Source organism: Eleutherodactylus coqui, chromosome 11 (genome assembly GCF_035609145.1).
Source record: "Eleutherodactylus coqui strain aEleCoq1 chromosome 11, aEleCoq1.hap1, whole genome shotgun sequence".
Taxonomy (NCBI): domain Eukaryota; kingdom Metazoa; phylum Chordata; class Amphibia; order Anura; family Eleutherodactylidae; genus Eleutherodactylus; species Eleutherodactylus coqui.
In genome coordinates, this window is record NC_089847.1 from 44,303,281 (window position 1) to 44,323,344 (window position 20,064).

Consider the following 20,064-nt stretch of genomic DNA (forward strand, 5'->3'; position numbering starts at 1 on the left):
GCGGCGTCTCGGGAGCGCGCACGTCGGGCTGCAGCGAGCGACGGGGAAAGAGCCGGCGGCCATCTTGAGGAAACTTTTATAAGTTGCTGAAACGCTGGAACGGTAAGTACGAACCAGCTAGAAATGTCATTTACAGGGGGGCTTAGTAATGTGTACTTAATGGGGGGGACTGGGCAAAAAAAAAAATTAACTGCTTCCTCGAGACATCTCCTTTAAGTGACTAAATACATACCTGGTAAACACAACTAGTCTAAAAATTAGAATAAAGTGAAATAATACAGTACGTAAAGAATACATATCTGCATGGGATTATTTAATGAATCCTGCACTGAGCAGGGTGTTGGACCCGGTGACTTCCAACTCTACCATCATATGATTCAATATCAATTGAATGGCACTAAGTTTCTTGTTCCTGCATAGTGGGAGCAATACTGTGCAATAGAAATACTGAAGGGACTCTCTTTATTGACCTGCTTTGATTGGCCAGTGCTGCCCATATGAACAGCACTGGCCAGCCAGTGTCTTAGACTACCAATGCATGCTAATACACAGTGTGCATCAGGTAGTCAGAGAAGTGGTCCGGCCATCTTTGTTTCTCCAGGTCCATAGGGCAACTAATTTTCTAAGCAAGTAATGTGTTTATAGCATATCCAGTATCTCATCATGCAACTACTTCTGCCACATATATTATGGCACATTTGTTAAAGGGATATTCCCATCTTATAAAGTGATAGTGTTACAAATAGCAGAAGTGGACCCACTGTGCTAACCAACCAGCTTGGCTTTTGGACCAGACCTGGTGCAGCTGGCAGCTGAACCCAGAGGTCAGAGGTAAGGCAATGCAACCTCAGATGGGGAATCTTGCCCTTAGCAAATCAGGAGATGGGAAGACCCCAGCCTAAAAGCACTTGTCTCCGTCGCTGCTGTAGCCTGTCGTGTCCTCCTTCACGCCAACAGAGCAGTTCTTCCTGGAACCGGGGCTTGAATACCCCGCCTCTAGCAAGCTAATGCTCTGCTTGGTTAATCCAGTGCCGCGTCAGCCAATGAAAGCTGGTGCTGGATTAACCAACCACAGCCATTCAATGATGTCCTTCAATGTTTGTGATTGGTTAATCGAGCTCCGGCTCTCATTGGCTGACACTGCCCTAGATTAACCAATCAGAGCATTAGCTTGCTGGAGTCGGGGTATTCAAGCCCTGCTTCCAAGAAGAACTGCTCTGTCGGCGTGAAGGAGGACACAGCAGGCTGCAGCAGCAACGGAGACCAGCGCAAGTGACCCGAATGCCAGCTGCCAGGTAAGTATTATTAGACACTAGAGATGAGCGAGCATACTCGTCCGAGCTTGATGCTCGTTCGAGTATTAGCGTGTTCGAGATGCTCTTTACTCGAGACGAGTACCACGCGATGTTCGAGTTACTTTCACTTTCATCTCTGAGACATTAGCGCGCTTTTCTGGCCAATAGAAAGACAGGGAAGGCATTACAACTTCCTCCTGTGATGTTCAAGCCCTATACCACCCCCCTGCAGTGAGTGACTGGGGAGATCAGATAACACCCGAGTATTTAAATCTGCCCCACCAGCGGCTCGCCACAGATGCATTCTGACAGAGATCAGGGACAGTGCTGCTGCTATAGGGAGAGCGTTAGGAGTTATTTTAGGCTTAAAGAACCCCAACGGTCCTTCTTAGGGCCACATCTGACCGTGTGCAGTACTGTTAAGGCTGCTGTGAGCAGTGTTGCACATTTAGTTTTTTTTGTATATCAGGCATGCAGAGCATTGCGTCCTCAGTCTGCAGTCCTTGTACATAGTATAGGGCCAGTACTGGTGAGACAGGGAAAGAGATATACTGTCTATATAGGCAGTGGGCTTTTTCAAACAAATTTGGGAAAAATACTATCTTTGAGCTGCCCGTTACATCACCACCGTCATCCCATCCAGAGGAAAACAGTATACATATATACGCTGCCTACAGTATCTGTCTGCTGTCTCAGCTCAGCCTTTAAAAAAAATAGAAGCAAAATACTTAAGGCCTACTAGTGGCCTTTGGACACTTGACTGCTTCTGCGCTGTGAATTCCACTAGCTCAGTCATACGCACCTACGTCTCACTACAGGCTTGCGCAAAATTCTTTCCTGGCTCTGCTGTGCGTTCCGTAAGCGAAGTCAGCCTCCAACCACAGGCCAATAAGCGGCACATTTAATTACAGCGTTCTGTTTCTGCACTACTGGTAATACACCATGCTGAGGGGTAGGGGTAGGCCTAGAGGACGTGGACACGGGCGAGGACGTGGAGGCCCAAGTCAGGGTGTTGGCGCAGGCCGAGCTCCTGGTCCAGGTGTATCGCAGCCGACTGCTGCGGGATTAGGAGAGAGGCACGTTTCTGGCGTCCCCAGATTAATCTCACAATTAATGGGTCCATGAGGTAGACCTTTATTAGAAAATGAGCAATGTGAGCAGGTCCTGTCGTGGATGGCAGAAAGTGCATCCAGCAATCTATCGACCACCCAGAGTTCTACGCCGTCCACTGCTGCAACTCTGAATCCTCTGGCTGCTGCTCCTCCTTCCTCCCAGCCTCCTCACTCCATTACAATGACACATTCTGAGGAGCAGGCAGACTCCCAGGAACTGTTCTCGGGCCCCTGCCCAGAATGGGCACCACTGGTTCCTCTCCCACCGGAGGAGTTTGTCGTGACCGATGCCCAACCTTTGGAAAGTTCCCAGGGTCCGGGGGATGAGGCTGGGGACTTCCGACAACTGTCTTAAGAGCTTTCAGTGGCTGAGGAGGACGACAACGATGAGACACAGTTGTCTATCACTCAGGTAGTAGTAATTACAGTAAGTCCGAGGGAGGAGTGCACAGAGGATTCGAAGGAAGAGCAGCAGGACAATGAGGTGACTGACCCCACCTGGTTTGCTAAGCCTATTGAGGACAGGTCTTCAGAGGGGGAGGCAAGTGCAGCAGCAGGGCAGGTTGGAAGAGGCAGTGCGGTGGCCAGGGGTAGAGGCAGGGCCAGACCGAATAATCCACCAACTGTTTCCCAAAGCGCCCCCTCACGCCATGCCACCCTGCAGAGGCCGAGGTGCTCAAAGGTGTGGCAATTTTTCACTGAGAGTGCAGACGACCGACGAACTGTGGTGTGCAAGGTTTGTCGCGCCAAGATCAGCCGTGGAGCCACCACCACCAGCCTCACCACCAGCAGCATGCACAGGCATATGATGGCCAAGCACCCCACAAGGTGGGACGATGGCCGTTCACCGCCTCCGGTTTGCACCACTGCCTCTCCCCCTGTGCCCCAACCTGCCACTGAGATCCAACCCCCCACTCAGGACACAGGCACGACCGTCTCCCGGCCTGCACCCACACCCTCACCTCCGCTGTCCTCGGCCCCATCCACCAATGTCTTTCAGCGCACCGTCCAGCCGTTGCTAGCGCAAGTGTTTGAGCGCAAGCGCAAGTACGCAGCCACGCACCTGCACGCTCAAGCGTTAAACGTGCACATAGCCAAATTGATCAGCTTGGAGATGCTGCCGTATAGGCTTGTGGAAACAGAGGCTTTCAAAAACATGATGGCGGCGGCTGCCCCGCGCTACTCGGTTCCCAGTCGCCACTACTTTTCCCGATGTGCCGACCCAGCCCTCCACGACCACGTCTCCCGCAACATTGTACGTGTCCTCACCAATGCGGTTACTGGCAAGGTCCACTTAACAACGGACACGCACAGGCGGGCAGGGCCACTATATCTCCCTGACGGCACATTGGGTGAATTTAGTGGAGGCTGGGACCGATTCAGAGCCTGGGACCGCTCACGTCCTACCCACCCCCAGAATTGCGGGCCCCAGCTCGGTGCTGGTATCTGCGGCGGTGTATGCTTCCTCCACTAAACCACCCTCCTCCTCCTCCTCCTACGCAACCTCTGTCTCGCAATCAAGATGTGTCAGCAGCACGTCGCCAGCAGTCAGTGTCGCGCAGCGTGGCAGCACAGCGGTGGCCAAGCGTCAGCAGGCCGTGCTGAAACTACTCAGCTTAGGAGAGAAGAGGCACACGGCCCACGAACTGCTGCAGGGTCTGACAGAGCAGACCGACCGCTGGCTTTCGCCGCTGAGCCTCCAACCGGGCATGGTCGTGTGTGACAACGGCCGTAACCTGGTGGTGGCTCTGCAGCTCGGCAGCCTCACGCACGTGCCATGCCTGGCCCACGTTTTTAATTTGGTGGTTCAGCGCTTTCTGAAAAGCTACCCACGCTTGTCAGACCTGCTCGGAAAGGTGCGCCGGCTCAGCGCACATTTCCGCAAGTCCAACACGGACGCTGACACCCTGCGCACCCTGCAACATCGGTTTAATCTGCCAGTGCACCGACTGCTGTGCGACGTGCCCACACGGTGGAACTCTACGCTCCACATGTTGGCCAGGCTCTATGAGCAGCGTAGAGCTATAGTGGAATACCAACTCCAACATGGGCGGCGTAGTGGGAGTCAGCCTCCTCAATTTTTTACAGAAGAGTGGGCCTGGTTGGCAGACATCTGCCAGGTCCTTGGAAACTTTGAGGAGTCTACCCAGATGGTGAGCGACGATGCTGCAATCATTAGCGTCACCATTCCTCTGCTATGCCTCTTGAGAAGTTCCCTGCAAAGCATAAAGGCAGACGCTTTGCGCTCGGAAACGAAGGCGGGGGAAGACAGTATGTCGCTCGATAGTCAGAGCACCCTCATGTCTGTATCTCAGCGCATTGAGGAGGAGGGGGAGGAGCATGAGGAGGAGGGGGAAGAGACAGCTTGGCCCACTGCTGAGGGTACCCATGCTGCTTGCCTGTCATCCTTTCAGCGTGTATGGCCTGAGGAGGAGGAGGAGGAGGATCCTGAAAGTGATCTTCCGAGTGAGGACAGCCATGTGTTGCGTACAGGCACCCTGGCACACATGGCTGACTTCATGTTAGGATGCCTTTCTCGTGATCCTCGCGTTACACGCAGTCTGGCCACTACGGATTACTGGGTGTACACCGTGCTCGACCCATGGTATAAGGAGAACCTTTCCACTCTCATACCCGAAGAGGATAGGGGTTCGAGAGTGATGCTATACCACAGGACCCTGGTGGACAAACTGATGGTAAAATTCCCATCCGACAGCGCTAGTGGCAGAAGGCGCAGTTCCGAGGGCCAGGTAGCAGGGGAGGCGCGGAGATCAGGCAGCATGTACAGCACAGGCAGGGGAACGCTGTCCAAGGCCTTTGACAGCTTTATGGCTCCCCAGCAAGACTGTGTCACCGCTCCCCAGTCAAGGCTGAGTCGGCGGGAGCACTGTAAAAGGATGGTGAGGGAGTACGTAGCCGATCGCACGACCGTCCTCCGTGACGCCTCTGCCCCCTACAACTACTGGGTGTCGAAGCTGGACACGTGGCCTGAACTCGCGCTGTATGCCCTGGAGGTGCTTGCTTGTCCTGCAGCTAGCGTCTTGTCAGAGAGGGTGTTTAGCGCGGCTGGGGGAATCATCACGGATAAGCGTACCCGATGAACAAAGCCTGGATTTCCCCAGAGTTCTCTTCTCCACCAGCGGACAGCAGCGATACATAGGCTGCACCCTAAACAATACATAGGCTGCACCCGCGGATGGAAGCATCGTTCTCTATCACCATCAAAAACGGGGACCTTTTAGCTTTATCAATCTGTGTATTATATTCATCCTCCATCTCCTGCTCCTCCTCCTGAAACCTCACGTAATCACGCCGAACGGGCAATTTTTCTTAGGCCCACAAGGCTCAGTCATATAACTTTTGTAAACAATGTTTATACATTTCAATTCTCAATTCAATAAAGCGTTGAAACTTGCACCTGAACCAATTTTTATTTTAACTGGGCTGCCTACAGGCCTAGTTACAAATTAAGCCACATTAACCAAAGCGATTAATGGGATTCACCCGCCCTCTTGGTTGGGAATGGGCAATTTTTCTGAAGTACATTTGTACTGTTGGTACACCAATTTTTTGGGCCCTCGCCTACAGTGTATTCCTACTAATTTTTAGCCCACCTGCATTAAAGCTGACGTTACCTCAGCTGTGCTGGGCACTGCAATGGGATATATTTATGTACCGCCGGTGGCTTCCTGGTACTCACCCATGCTGTCGGTCCACACGGAGTTGTAACTCCATGTGTTCACTTCTAAAGAACCCCAGTCTGACTGGGGCATGCAGTGTGGGCCGAAGCCCACCTGCATTAAACCTGATGTTACCTCAGCTGTGATGGGCAATGCAATGGGATTTATTTATGTACCGCCGGTGGGTTCCAGGGAGCCACCCATGCTGTGTGTCCACAGGGACTTCACATTAGGGATTTGTACCTGCCAGTGTCTATGTATTAAAAACCCCGGTCAGACTGGGGCATGCAGTGTGGGCCGAAGACCACCTGCATTTAAGCGGACGTTACCTCAGCTGTGATGGGCACTGCAATGGGATACATTTATGTACAGCCGGTGGGTTCCAGGGAGCCACCCATGCTGTGGGTGCACACGGAATTCCCATTGCGGAGTTGTACCTGCCTGTGACTATTTATAAAAAACCGCGGTCTGACTGGGGCATGCAGACACCTTGACAGAATGAATAGTGTGTGGCACATGGGTTCCCCATTGCTATGCCCACGTGTGCAGCTCCTGATGGAGGTGGCACAGGATTGGATTTCTCATTGCTTCTGTACAGCATTGTGGGCTATCGCCCCGCCCATTTTAAAGAGGGTCGCTGCCTGGCCGTGCCAACCCTCTGCAGTGTGTGCCTGCAGTTCCTCCACATGGCAGACGCACTTATAAATAGACATGAGAGTGGTGTGTTTATGAGGCCAGCGTGTGGCATGAGGGCAGCTGAAGGCTGCACAGGGACACTTTGGTGTCATGCAGGCAGTGATTGTGCTTTGTTTGAGGTAGTGTGGTGCTTAGCTAAGGTATGCGTTGCTAATGAGGGTTTTTCAGAAGTAAAAATTGTTTGGAGGGGGGGGCACTCTTGTTGCTATTGTGGCTTAATAGTGGGACCTGGGAACTTGAGATGCAGCCCAACATGTAGCCCCTTGCCTGCCCTATCCGTTGCTGTGTCGTTCCCATCACTTTCTTGAACTGCCCAGATTTTCACAAATGAAAACCTTAGCGAGCATCGGCGATATACAAAAATGCTCGAGTCGCCCATTAACTTCAATGGGGTTCGTTACTCGAAACGAACCCTCGAGCATCACGAAAAGTTTGTCTCGAGTAGCGAGCACCCGAGCATTTTGGTGCTCGCTCATCTCTATTAGACACCTCTCCCCCCAGAAACATGCTGCTAAACCCAGCCCCTCGTGTATAAAATGCAATTAGATTTTTAATCCGAAAAAACTAGCAAAAAAATGCGTCATATACGTGGGAAAAATACGGTACATTCATACAGAAGGAGCAGAGTGGTGCCCGAGTCTGCCCAGACCAGCAAAAGCTCCGCAGACCTAACAGTTGGCATATCACTAGCATATGCCATCAATGTGTGATTGTTGTGATGGTGGTCAACTTCAAGTGACTGGGTGTGTGTTGCAGTTCCCTGCAATGTTGATCACCAGATATGACACTGTGCCAACTCAGTCTCAGAATCGATGGGGTTCCTAAAGGTCACATTCCACCAACCATAAAATAATAGCATATTCTAGTGCTATATGCCATAACTTTATAAGGTGAGAATAGTCACTTGAGGCTGAGCTGAGACTTTGGTTACCAAACTGCTATTGTGACCTACTTGAAAAGTACACTTTACAGATATTTCATAAATATGAATGCGAGTAGTAAAAATCCGCCACACCTCCCCCGGCGCCCCCCGAATCTTTTCACCCGAGTACGGAAGTACTCGAAAATCGCGGTGCTCGATCGAGTAATTACTCGAAATGAGTATATTTGCTCATCTCTACACATGACCACTTCAGGATCTTCCGCGACCGAATCGATGGAGACATAGAGAAATGTCCATAACTTTTGTTTTTGCAGTTTATGCTAAATGTGTAAATTGCAAACCAATGTTTTGGATCCAGCAAACAGGTTGGGTAAAAGTAAAGCCTCATGAATATGCCATAATGTACTGAAGAGTTTCGCCAGCCAATGGGGATTGGGACCAGGGTGACATCACAGCATCAGTGCTGGCTCACATGATCCTCACTCTAGTGCATGCTCACTGTCCTTTCTGTGCTGGATGCCGCCGGAGGCACCTCTCTTCTGGTTTATGAATTGCTTGGTTGGCCGACAGATGGGCATTCCAGCCAGCCAATCAGCTGTTGTTTGTGTATATTTATTCCAGCTCCTTCTCACAGAGGACTCCAGTTATGCTCTTAGTCTGAAGGTGTTTCTGGTCCTGTCAGTGGTTGCTTGTCCTGACCTGTGTTGTTTTATATTGTTTACTTAGTGTCATCTAATTCTTTCTACTATTCCTTGTCATCATCTAGGGAAAATCAAGGTTACCCAGGGTTCTTGATGTGGGGTTGCCCTCATCAGGGTGAATGCTCCGCTGATGTATACAATGCTCTGATCTTACCATATCAGAGGGTTAGGCTCAGTTTCCCCGTATTCTCTATTTTGTATTTCCTTTTACATTTTTGTGTTATCAACATTTATACTGGACACTACTTGTACATCTGGGTGGAACACAACATATACTACAATGTTCACAGACTGCTATGGGCATCTACTTTTTGCACAAATTCCATAAATTGTGGCATGCCATATTGTGGGCATATTTTTCCCTAGAAGTATATATATCATATGCTGCACATACAAGGGATGGACAAAAAGATGGAAACACCATATGAAATGCATGCGTTAAATTACATGGGATTATAAATCCTATTTCTATCAGACATGTGGAGATAATATGTCACAGATGCTGCCGGGCAGAAGTGAACATCTGCCCGAGCAACAAGGTTCCATTGGCCAGGGGTTTGAGCCACTCAGCTGCGGTTACTAGCTGGCTCCCAAAACCACCCAGAGCAGGGCAAGAGGTGAAGTAAACACAAATTTGGCAGGAAAGTTCTCAGCCAAACAGGGGTCAAAAGGGCAGCTCAGTGCTAGTGATTAAAATCTCATGCATTTTGTACGCTGTTTCCAGATTTTTGCCTACCCCTGTATATTGAGGCAAATGTGCTTTGGTAAAGGGAAGCCTGCAGGGTCGCTGTCATTTTAACATGCAGTTCTGGTGATCACACTGAGGAGGAAGTGAGGAAAAAATGCAGCAAAACATCTGAGAGGTAAAGTAAGTAGAAGTGTGTAAGAAAGCCAAGGAAGTGTGTCTGCACATAGGAGGGGCCAGATAGATTTTACCACTCAGTCCTGCTAACTCATTTCTTCTGTTATAACTCTCAGCGCTCCGATGGAGATAAGACTCCCAGTAGCTGATCAGCGGGGGCTTGTGGATGTGTGCCGGTATGTCAAATAATCTTCTATGTGTTATTCTGTGCTTAGGTTATCAACGATGTAACGTACAGTATGTGTAGAGCGGTTTCATAAAACCTGCAGGATTTCCAGGAATGTATTGCAATCTGTCTGCTGTTTTTCCTATAATATGTTACTTCTTTATTTTTGCTACTACTGTGGCAAACAACATTACGGAGTGTGGTAACATTACCTATTGTGGTGGATGGTCAGAATTGCTACATTGCATGCAATGTTTTCACTTTGTGCATTATTTCGAGGTTCTTCTTTTATGTTTCCCACCTTGTACTCTAGAACTATGTTGGACCCAAACTTTATAGGGGTGAATCAAGTGACAACTTGAATCTCCTAGAACCAGATAGATGAAAAACTGTACTGTTCTGTATACAACTACCATGTATAGAGGGACAGCAAATGTAGATTTTATTGTATACTGATGTGGTCACTATGGCTTATTGTCCGATTGAAGGAAAGATGATTATGTTAAATATGACGTACACTTACAGATTTAGCAAACCTTAACTTGATATTTAGAATGTTATGATAACGGGACGTAATTTTCAGCATTGCAGCACATTGTAATTATCATGACGTGCCGGTCATGCTACATTTCTATGCTTGGAGTTTGCATATTTTTCCTGTTTTTGTACACATTTCCTCCTGATATTCTAGCCTATTCCCACACCCCATTTGGCTACATTAGGGATCATGTGCTTGGGAAACGAAATTTAGATGTCAGTGATGATGATATGTGTACAACACTGCAGAATATGTTGGTACTATATAAGCCAACGTTTCCCAACAGGTGCCACTGTGATAGGCATCCTCTGCTCTCTGTCCTGTGCCACTTAAGGAGAAAGAAAAGGCCTTCTATGGAGCTCCTGGAATTGTGTCTGGTCGTCTTAGTGATACAGAATGGCGTATTGACGTCATCACGCCAGTTTGTATCTGGAATCAGAACACAAGACAGGGCACCGAATGGAAGGCCTTCTCTTCTGTGAATCTCCAATGAGGGCCAGCAGATAGCAGAGCCGTCCAAATCTGTTAGCATCTTCATGAAAACCTTTGGATGTGACCTGACTGATCATGGGGAGTCATCTTGCTCGGATGATAAATCTTACCCAGCTGTTGGCCAACCTTGTGAGGATATGATTTGTTCGTTGGGTAAGGGGGTTTCAGGTAGGAGGGGGATAATGGTAGTTACAATCCAAAGGTGTGTGTATGTCTGTGTGGGTGGAGGGTACTGATTTCAATTAACTGCATGGATAAATACTGTCATGTCTTTTTTTTCTGTAAGGTCTCCTGCACACGGGTGGAAATTCTGTGGCAGAATTTCCGTTTGTGGCCGCTGCCATAGGATAATGCAATCCTATGCAGGCAGACGCGATTTGACTGCGTGAAAAAGAGGGCCATTAACCCTTTCTGCAATGCAGTGAAGCTCTGGGAAAGGTACTGTACAGAGTGAGAGGGTTGTACAGAAAAAAGTGGCGGAAAACTTTTGGTAAGTCCACCATGCCCACAAATATTTTTTTTAAAAAAAGGTTATTAGGCTAGTCTCATATGCGATGGATTTGGTACAGGTTTGACCCGTTATATAGCCATGATTATCACGACATTATAGGGAAGAAAAACATGTGTTTTTACCCCAAGATACTGAGAAATTTCCTCAGAGTGATGTGCAGGGTTTTTTTTCTGTCGGACTTAGAATCAGACAAAAAAGTTGGTGTCTGCCATTATACTCTGTAATAGCAGAAGTATTCTCCCCTAGAAGCATTGTTTCATATGGCACCTAAAGGAGCCTATATGGATGCATATGGAGGCTATATGGTTTCATACCAAGGAGACGTAAGGATACCACATTAGAGCATTCCTTCTAGACATATCTTCTAACATAGCACCATGAGAAATCACCCTACTGCAGAATACAGAGTGGAAAAGTGTGTGTGTATGGGGGGGTCTTTATAGACTTTGCATTGGGGGCCAGAAGTTTTAAAAGCCAAAAACATTTATCACCTGTCTACAAGTAGGTGATAAATGTATGATCGCTGGGGGTCTGACTGCATTCACAGTCTATTAAGATATGTAGTTCAGTCATGCATTCAGCCATCTCCTTCAGTCCCGTAGAAGTGAATGTAGTGGTGGTCCTGCGGGTACACGGCTGCTCCATTCACTAGGGAAAGTCAGGGTGCATCATGCTCATGATCCCTGGGGGTTCCAGAGGTCAGACCCGCCAAATATAGATTCATTACTCATTCTGTGGAAAGGTAATAAATATTTTTGGTAGGCTAACCCCTTTAAATATGGTAAGATCACAGCTTTCAAGATAGTCGCTAAGAAGCAACATCAATTTTAAATCCGTAAGTAGGGATCTTCAAAGGTAAAGAAGTCCTAAAGTGGCTCAGAGACTTTAATAAGCTGCTCTGACTATTGTTACCCGTCTGCTTTGCTTGAGAGCTGAATCCTAAAGCCAAGCAGTAAACTGTTGGATCCACGTGAGCCCCTGTATGCCCGACCCATCTCCCACCTCCCTTCTGAGGAATGCAATATTGCCTTTATCCCTGCTTTACAAACACTCCACACTCCCCCAGCACCGCTGACCTGTACCTGCAATATGCTGCCAGTAATTACAAAAGTTTGCAGAGTCACTTTAAATTTAGCAGTTTAGTTAGTTGTGGTTAATTCTGAACGCTCATCCCCCTTGGCCATGTTTGTTTTGGATTCAAAGGATTCAACAGTATGGCTTCCTGCTCCCGTGTGTTGCTTTTACAGAACTTGCCCCAGAGCCACATCGTATTGTTAGTTTTTCTAATGCACCCAGACAGCTAAATCTTGTGGTTCCTAATGAGAGCAAAAATGTGAGATCTGTTTAAAATTAAATACAGTAGACTTGAGTCTAGAAGTAGAAGAGACTGAGTAGTATCCATTTGCTAAATGGGGCTCTCCAGCAAAAACACATTTTTCCATCCCTGCCCCTCTCACCTGATCATTCTCACCTGTCTGTCACACTCTGTATATTGCAGTCACTTCCATACAGTACAGCCTCCTGCCTGATACTTATTTGAGTTGAAATTTCTGTTTTCACTTTCACATCAGTCCCATGATGTATCAGCACAGCATTACATGAGCAGCTAGAGACTGTACCATCACTGCCTGCTGAGAGGACACAGCCATTACATTCTGTATTGACCTAAATAAGCTACAGGCCATAAGTATACAGGAGGATGATTTGTGATCTCCTCTATTATAACTGTGTGACAGGAACTGCATGATCATTAGTAACTGATAGCAATCTCTGTGTCTGCCCTCTAGGCAGTTTCTGTGGTAGGGTCTATGTAATAGCATCACACAGACTGAGAAACTAACTAGAAACTGAACGCATAAACCCAAGTAAATCTGAGCTGGTCAGAATTGAGATTACATGACCATCTGAGAAGAAAGAAGGCAGGTGTTTCAGACAGAAAGAAATAATTAACAAAGGTAACACTAGTCAACTTATATATAATGGAGGGCTAGCTACATAATGAATGAAAATAAATTGACCAGAGTTGCCCTTTAAAGGGAATGTATCACTTTATCATGTGTGCCTTCATTTTAAAGGGGTTGTCCAGTTGTAAACTATTGATGGCCTATCCCCAGGATAGGCCATCAATAGTACATTAGTGGGAGTCTCCTCCCAGGCCCCCCACCAACTGACTGTTCACCAGGCCTGTGCACTGAGCTGATTTCAGCAGGAAGAAGACAGCTCCATTCTCATTTTAGTGGTCAAAATTGGTATTACAGTGAAAGTTATCATTGAAGTGACTGGGAACTTTGCTTGCATTTTCAAGCCTGATCATTGAATTGAGAACGAAGCTGTCTGCTTCCTGCAGAAATCAGTTCAATGAACTCATGCACTGGCCCAGCAATCAACTAATCAGCGGGGGTCTCAGGTGGCAGACCGCATCAATCTACTATAACTATTGATGGTCTATCCCAAAAATAATCTCTCAATAGTTTGCAACTGGACAACCCCCTTTAACGGGTTGACTCATTACAGAACCCTATGATCTGGGAGTTGCAGGGAAAGTGTAGGAGGCCACGAGAGTGAGACACTACTTATCTGCGGCTCTCTGCTCTGATTCGTGGAGGTGTGACACAGGAATTTGGACCAAATGTCCCAGTTCTATATTATGGATGGATCACTTCTACTGGGTTAAAAAGCACATCATTGTCAGTGGACACTCACATGTAGAGTCTATGTAAGAAAGATGTACAGTAGTGCGTGACGTGGGAGCATGGTCCTCTATGTGACCATTGTGGCTGTCTCTGTAATGGGGTGCTGTGGCCTTTGTATTATATTTACAGTATGTAGATGAGCTAAACTGCAGTATGCTATATGCTTAGTAGTTTTGATAGTCCATTTTTCCCATCAACTCTATAAAAACCTGCATAGCATATGGTGAATGTGTTCACTACTCAAATATTGCCTTTAGCAGGGTTACCAGCATTTTTTTACTAACAGATTGCAGAAAACATGTTATCATAAAAAAAGTGATTATATGCCTTTAGCTTAATATACTGATATAAACACATTAGCTGTATAATGATAATTACAATCACAATGATCTGTACAAGCTTCTCCCGCTTCATGAAAAAATCATGAATGCATCCATTTTTCTTATTTTTTTATTTTTTACAGGCATTGAAAAAAGGTTTCTTACTTCTACGGACTGTCCAGAAATGTACAGACGATGTTTTAGTCCCGTTTAGAGAGGAGCGAGCGTGCTCGCTAAGGCAAATTACTCGAGCGAGTATTGCCTTATGTGAGTACCTGCCCGCTCGTCTTAAAAGATTCGGGTGCCGGCGGGGGTGAGCGGTGATTTGCGGGAGTGTGCAGGGAGGAGCGGGGGGAAGGGAGAGAGTGAGAGAGAGATCTTCCCCCCCCCCCCTCCTGTTCCTCCCCGCTGCTCCCCGCCACCCGAATCTTTTGAGACGAGCGGGCAGGTACTCGCATAAGGCAATACTCGCTCGAGTAATTTGCCTTAGCGATTAGGCTCGCTCATCTCTAGTCCCGTTATGTGGCCATTTGGGATTCTCGCACGTTAATACTTTGTGCAAGAAAAGATAGGTCCTGCCCTATCTTTCTTGGGCATAATACTATGTACGAGATAGGACGGGACCCATCATCCTGCTTTGGTTTTCAAACTCGCATGGCTTAGTGCTGAGTTTGAATAGTCTAAAGGAGAAAGCCTGGTTCATGTGCTAATATGCTCCATAGCGGCCATCTGTTTTTGCTCTAAGGGTACATTTACATGGAATGATTATCGCTCCCATGCTTTCACACCGGGGTGGTAGTTGTTCAGGGAATGGAGGCACAGCGCGCCGGAGATTTCTTCTGACCACCCACCTCCATTCACTGTGAACAGGCAGTCATTCATAGATGAACCACTGCCTGTTTATACTCAGCAAGAATTCACTCACCAGTCATTTTGGTGAGCTGAAACAAAGCAACTAGCAACTACTGAGTGATTTCTCACTCACTACCCTGTCAGATCCTGTATTTACTTGGGAGAGCTATCGCTTAAAAATAGTTTCTTTGAGCGATTTTGCAGTCGATAGTTGGCCCGTGTAAAAGTACACCAAGGCTAAAAAATTAGCTGTGCAAACGGTAACAAATGGGATCAGAAATCCAAAAAGAGCCATAAAATAGAAAACTTCAAAGCTGATGAACAACAGTAATCATATAGGTCATACAATAACAGTATATAGTTGCCAGAATAAACATAAAGTTCAACTTTTAGCTAGCAGCTGTATAGTAGAAGGTTAAAATACAACGATAAATAGTACCAGTCATAAAGATGTCATAAGATTGCCGCAAAGGGGCCGAGGAATGTGCCGAAAGTTATAGGAAAGGAAGAAACCAGTTTAACCTGTAAAGCTGCTCAGAAAAATAAAATGCTAGTAGAAATCAGTAAGACCTGTTACATGGCATGTTTACCCCATCTTCGAGAAGAAGTGGATTCCTAAGCGTAAATAGTGATAAAATTGCGTGCCAATTTCCGCATTTCCGAAAAAAATTTCTGCAGCATATGGACAAGATTTTGAAAATCTCAACCACTTTGTTGCTACTGTAAATGCAGTGGATTTCTATGTGGAGGATCAGCACAGAAGGTCCACAGCAAATCTGCCCCATGTAAACATGACATGAGAGTGGAAATGGGTTAAAGCAAGGGTCCCCAACTCCAGTCCTCAGGGACCACCAGCAGGTCATGTTTTCAGGATCTCCTATAGTAAGAACACCTGTGGCAATGTCTGAGGCACCGACAATAATTACATCACCTGTGCAATACTGAGGAAATCCTGAAAACATGACCTGTTGGCAGTCCCTGAGGACTGGAGTTGGGGAACACTGGGTTAAAGAATATAGCTGAGAGAAGAGAATGACACCAAGTAAATTATACCTTACTAAACTTGCGGTGTAATTTATGAGTATAGAATGTAAACTTGGAATAGAAGGCTACCTTTTTCAGAAAAAGTACCGTAGTTAAAGCTTGTCAATAAATTATATGGTATAAAACTGGACCTCAGTTGATAAAAACATAGTAAAAACTAAGCTTCACAGAGGTCAAAAAGAAGACTCACTCTACTGAATCAAAAGCTTTGGCCATGTCATGCAAGAGCAAACTCTGCCCCTAGCATATAGGGGGTGAGAGGAAGATGGCTCAAGGGGCAACGACTCCAAAAAATGGTGATGATGAGATATAAAGATTTCATTATATAAGGAGTAAAACCAGCAGAACAAACACGTTTCGATGAATAACCTCTTCTTCAGTAATTACTGGGGCAAGACATACTAAAGAGCATAGAAAAACATATAAGTTTAAAAGTATTAATAAAATGGAAGAAATCTGAAAAAAAGGTATGGAAGATTCCATTTTATCAATACTTTTAAACTTATACGTTTTTCTGTGCACTGTAGCGTGTCTTGACCCAGCAATTACTGAAGAAGAGGTTATTCCTCCAAATGCGTTTCTTCTGCTGGTTTTACTTCTTATATAATAAAATCTTTATATCTCCTCACCACAATTTTTTTGAGTCGTTGCGCCTTGAGACATTTTTCCTCACTCCCGCTGTGTACTTCTTGACCTGTCTTGTACAGGTACATGTCTGGCCGATAGCACCGCCCACGTACACTTGTACCACTATTCACAACAAACTATATACATCCACCCATGGAGTAAGCTCCACCACTTTACTTTCACCATAACATATAATGGCACTCGTTGCTGGCAATGGGAAAAAAAGGATCTGATTTTTCTAAAGAAACAGCGCCACTTTTGTCCATGGAATGTGCCTGGTACTGCAGCTCAGTACTATACACTTGACTTAGATTAAGCTAGAAAGACTATGGACAACTGTGAGGCTGCTTCTGGTAGAAACTTTTAATAAAAGTGGTTCTAGCCAGAAAAAAAGCTATACTATGTACAGTACTGTAGAATGACCTTTTTGAGGCATACAGTTAGAATCTTTTAGGTTTTTACAGTTGTGGTTTATCAAGGAAATGAGCCAACAGGAGCAATATTGTTGCAATCATGGTAATGTGATTATGGAAGCCTTGTACAGTGAGGAGTAAACTATGCAGGCAGAAGTCAGTGTTGTGTTGTGCAATAGAGGCTAGTGATAAAAGTTGGAAGGTTATGCAAATGGCACTCACCAAACTTTTACCTATGATAGATTTTTTTGGGCATACTATTGACTAAGGGTCCATTTACACAACACGAATGTCGGGCAAACTATGCTCGACACTTGTCCCTGTGTGATCATCTGCAATATAGAGTCGATATTAAAAGTCTACACCCCCACGGTTAAAACGCCATGTTTTTGTCATAATAAAAAATCCGACAAAGATGAATCATTGCATACTTATTTCCACCTTCAATGTGACTCATTATTATCCGTACAATTCCATTGAAAAACAAACTGAAATCATTTAGGCTGGGGTCACACGGGACTGAAATCCCGCAGGAAATCTCGCGGAATGACTGCACGGAAAAATTGCAAGATTTCCGCGGGAGAAATGCAACTTTAAAACCTGCTGCCTTTTGGTGCGGGTTTTAGAACGGGCTCGCCGTCAGCATTTCGCTACGGCCATCTCTCCCCATAGAGAGGAGAGAGGCCGTCATGGAAACGAGGAAAGAATTGACATGCCGCGTCTTTGACTTGCACGCGGCATGCCAATTTCAGTGCAGCTTGGCTGCAATAGATCGGCGCAGCATGTGGACGAGATTTTTGCAAATGTCGTCCACTTTTTTCTGGCTAATCCCAGGATTAAAGTGGCAGACGGAATTTCCGTGCAGAAAGTCCACATGGACAGTCCACAGAAACTACTCCCGTGTGAACCCAGGACGGAAAAATGTAAAAAAAATAATAATATGGTTGCATATGTGTATTGTGTCAAAAAAAGTTTACTCAATATAATAAATGTTTTTGGGAATGACTAAATATATATTTATTGACTATATATATATATATATATATATATATATATATATATACATATATAAAATCGCCCACTAGCCCTTTATTTGTAGGAAAAAGTCTGAAAGTTGCATTCACCAAGCACGACCAAACCGTACCATAACAACAATAGGCGATATGTGATATATAGGAAATCCATCATAAAGATTACATACTGGTGAAAGGAAAAATTTCAGGGTTACAAATGCATAAATCACACCCTAAGGGCAAAAATACATGGGCGTATGCGTAGCGTAGTTGCGCATGACCCAGGATTGTCCTTTTTTTCTGGCCCATTCAAACTCCGCACCATAGCACGCGAGTTTGACAAAAACAGTGAGAAGATAGGTCCTGCCCTATCTTTCCCGAACGTAGTATTAGCTACAGGTCCTAGGTTTTCTTGCACACACTATTAACGGGCAAAAAGACTGCTAATGAAAACGGAACCATTAAAATCAATGGTTTCGTTTTGTATCATTATGCGGCCGTGATTACGGTATTAAGGGAAACGTACGCTATAGCCTTGTTAATTGATGGATGATATACGCAAACTGGTAAGGCTGTATTTATACAGGCAAGACACTCATGTAAGTTCTGCGAAGTGCTGTTGATGGAACACACATGGGAAAAGAACCCATTCTTTTCAGTGGGTTCGTACACATGGGTGATTTTTAGATTGAGAGTTTGAGAAAAATCTAAGCACATGCTTTTTGGGGTGATTCACCTTCAAGAATTGCCCATTATTTTCTATAGGTGCGTGAAAAAAAGTGCATCACACTCACATGCCAAGCAATTTGCATGCAAGGACAATGCATTTTTTCCATTTCAGCTATTGGAACATGTGGTCTTTTTTTTTTTTTTTTACATGTACAGCAATGCGATGCATTTTTAACTTGTTGAAAAAAATCGCAGAAAACGCGAGCGTGATATAGGTCCGAACTATATTGAACTTTCTCATGTAAATACAGCCTGAGCCTTCATTCTCATGAGCATATATCGGCCGCCATTTTCATGACTGGCCGATATACGCTACCATCTGGGGCATAAAAGCTCGTGAACGGGCGCGCAAATCTAACGTTTGTGCGCCTGTTCATACGGCATTGGCCCCAACGCATATATGCTGAGGCTGCCATGCCATTGAGCCTCCCCCTCACCGCCTCACTTCTTCTCTTCTACCCTCTGGCTGATTCCAATGAAAGGGAGTGGGATGGCGTGGAGCTAAGCACTGCCCTGTCCCGCCCCCTCCCATGGGAATCAGCTGGAGGGGAGGAGAGAAGAGGGAGGGAGTTTAGCAGTCACGCTTCTAAACTTCCTCCCACCTCCCTTTTCCGGCCGCTGTCATTGGCTCCCATAGGAACCCATGCAGCAGTCAACGTATTCTGGCCCAAAAGATTCCAGGACTATCTTTTGGCCCTAACGTAAAAATGCCTGGCGCTATATTGCCCTGGCCAGGCGCTTTTACGTCTCAGGAATATGACCATGTGATCTGATGCATTAAAATCCAGTGCATCAGATCACAGCGTATATCAGCCGCCCGTGAAAAACGGAGGGTTGATATACGCTCGTGGAAGAGAGACCCAACAGTTAAATGAATGTAACTTGTGCTAACAAAGTTTATACCTTTTTTTTTCTACTTAGAAACTTTTCTACATGGGATTTATGACCCTCCTCCATAACCAGAATGTGGGATGAGCTCTCTGCAGGCCGTCCAGACTAACAGAAGTTACCTGGTATCTACCTTCATCAGAGGGTCAGTGGAAAAATATGAATACCTGCTTGACCATCTACTTTCTGAAAATGTCCTCAGCTGGGAGGACTATGAAGTGGTGAATCTTGTCGGTCAACCGTTGTCCACTCTTGTTAGGCAGCTTCTGGATATCGTCACCTGCAAAGGGGAGACCGCTTGTAGACATTTTGTGGATGCTTTACATAAAGTAGAGGACTCTGCTGAAGAAGCCGGCATCTATCTGCAGCCTCCGGAGGAGTCCTCTCAGCTTTCTCAGTATCTACAGAGGGAACGACCAAGAATTGTCAAGTTAATTCACAACTATGTAAATGCTGTTTTGCAACACCTTTTGGAACATCGCTACATCACAAGGAATGAAATTGAGCAGATCCAGCTGCCTATATTCACAACATCCCAGAAGGTGACTA

At 46.0% G+C, this 20,064-nt stretch overlaps 1 protein-coding gene across 3 annotated transcripts in view; it reads left to right on the forward strand.

Moving 5' to 3' along the window:
- NOD2 (nucleotide binding oligomerization domain containing 2) overlaps window positions 1-20,064 on the forward strand; it is a 73,199-nt gene that overhangs the window by 15,048 nt on the left and 38,087 nt on the right. For 2 of the 3 annotated variants that reach the window (XM_066583960.1, XM_066583961.1), the window contains exon 2: window positions 19,549-20,057. In XM_066583960.1, the coding sequence (XP_066440057.1) occupies window positions 19,599-20,057 (459 nt within the window). In that variant the 5' untranslated portion in view covers window positions 19,549-19,598. Of the gene's footprint in view, window positions 1-9,300; window positions 9,406-19,548; window positions 20,058-20,064 lie in introns of those variants that run through there. The other variant, XM_066583959.1, reaches the window with a different exon arrangement.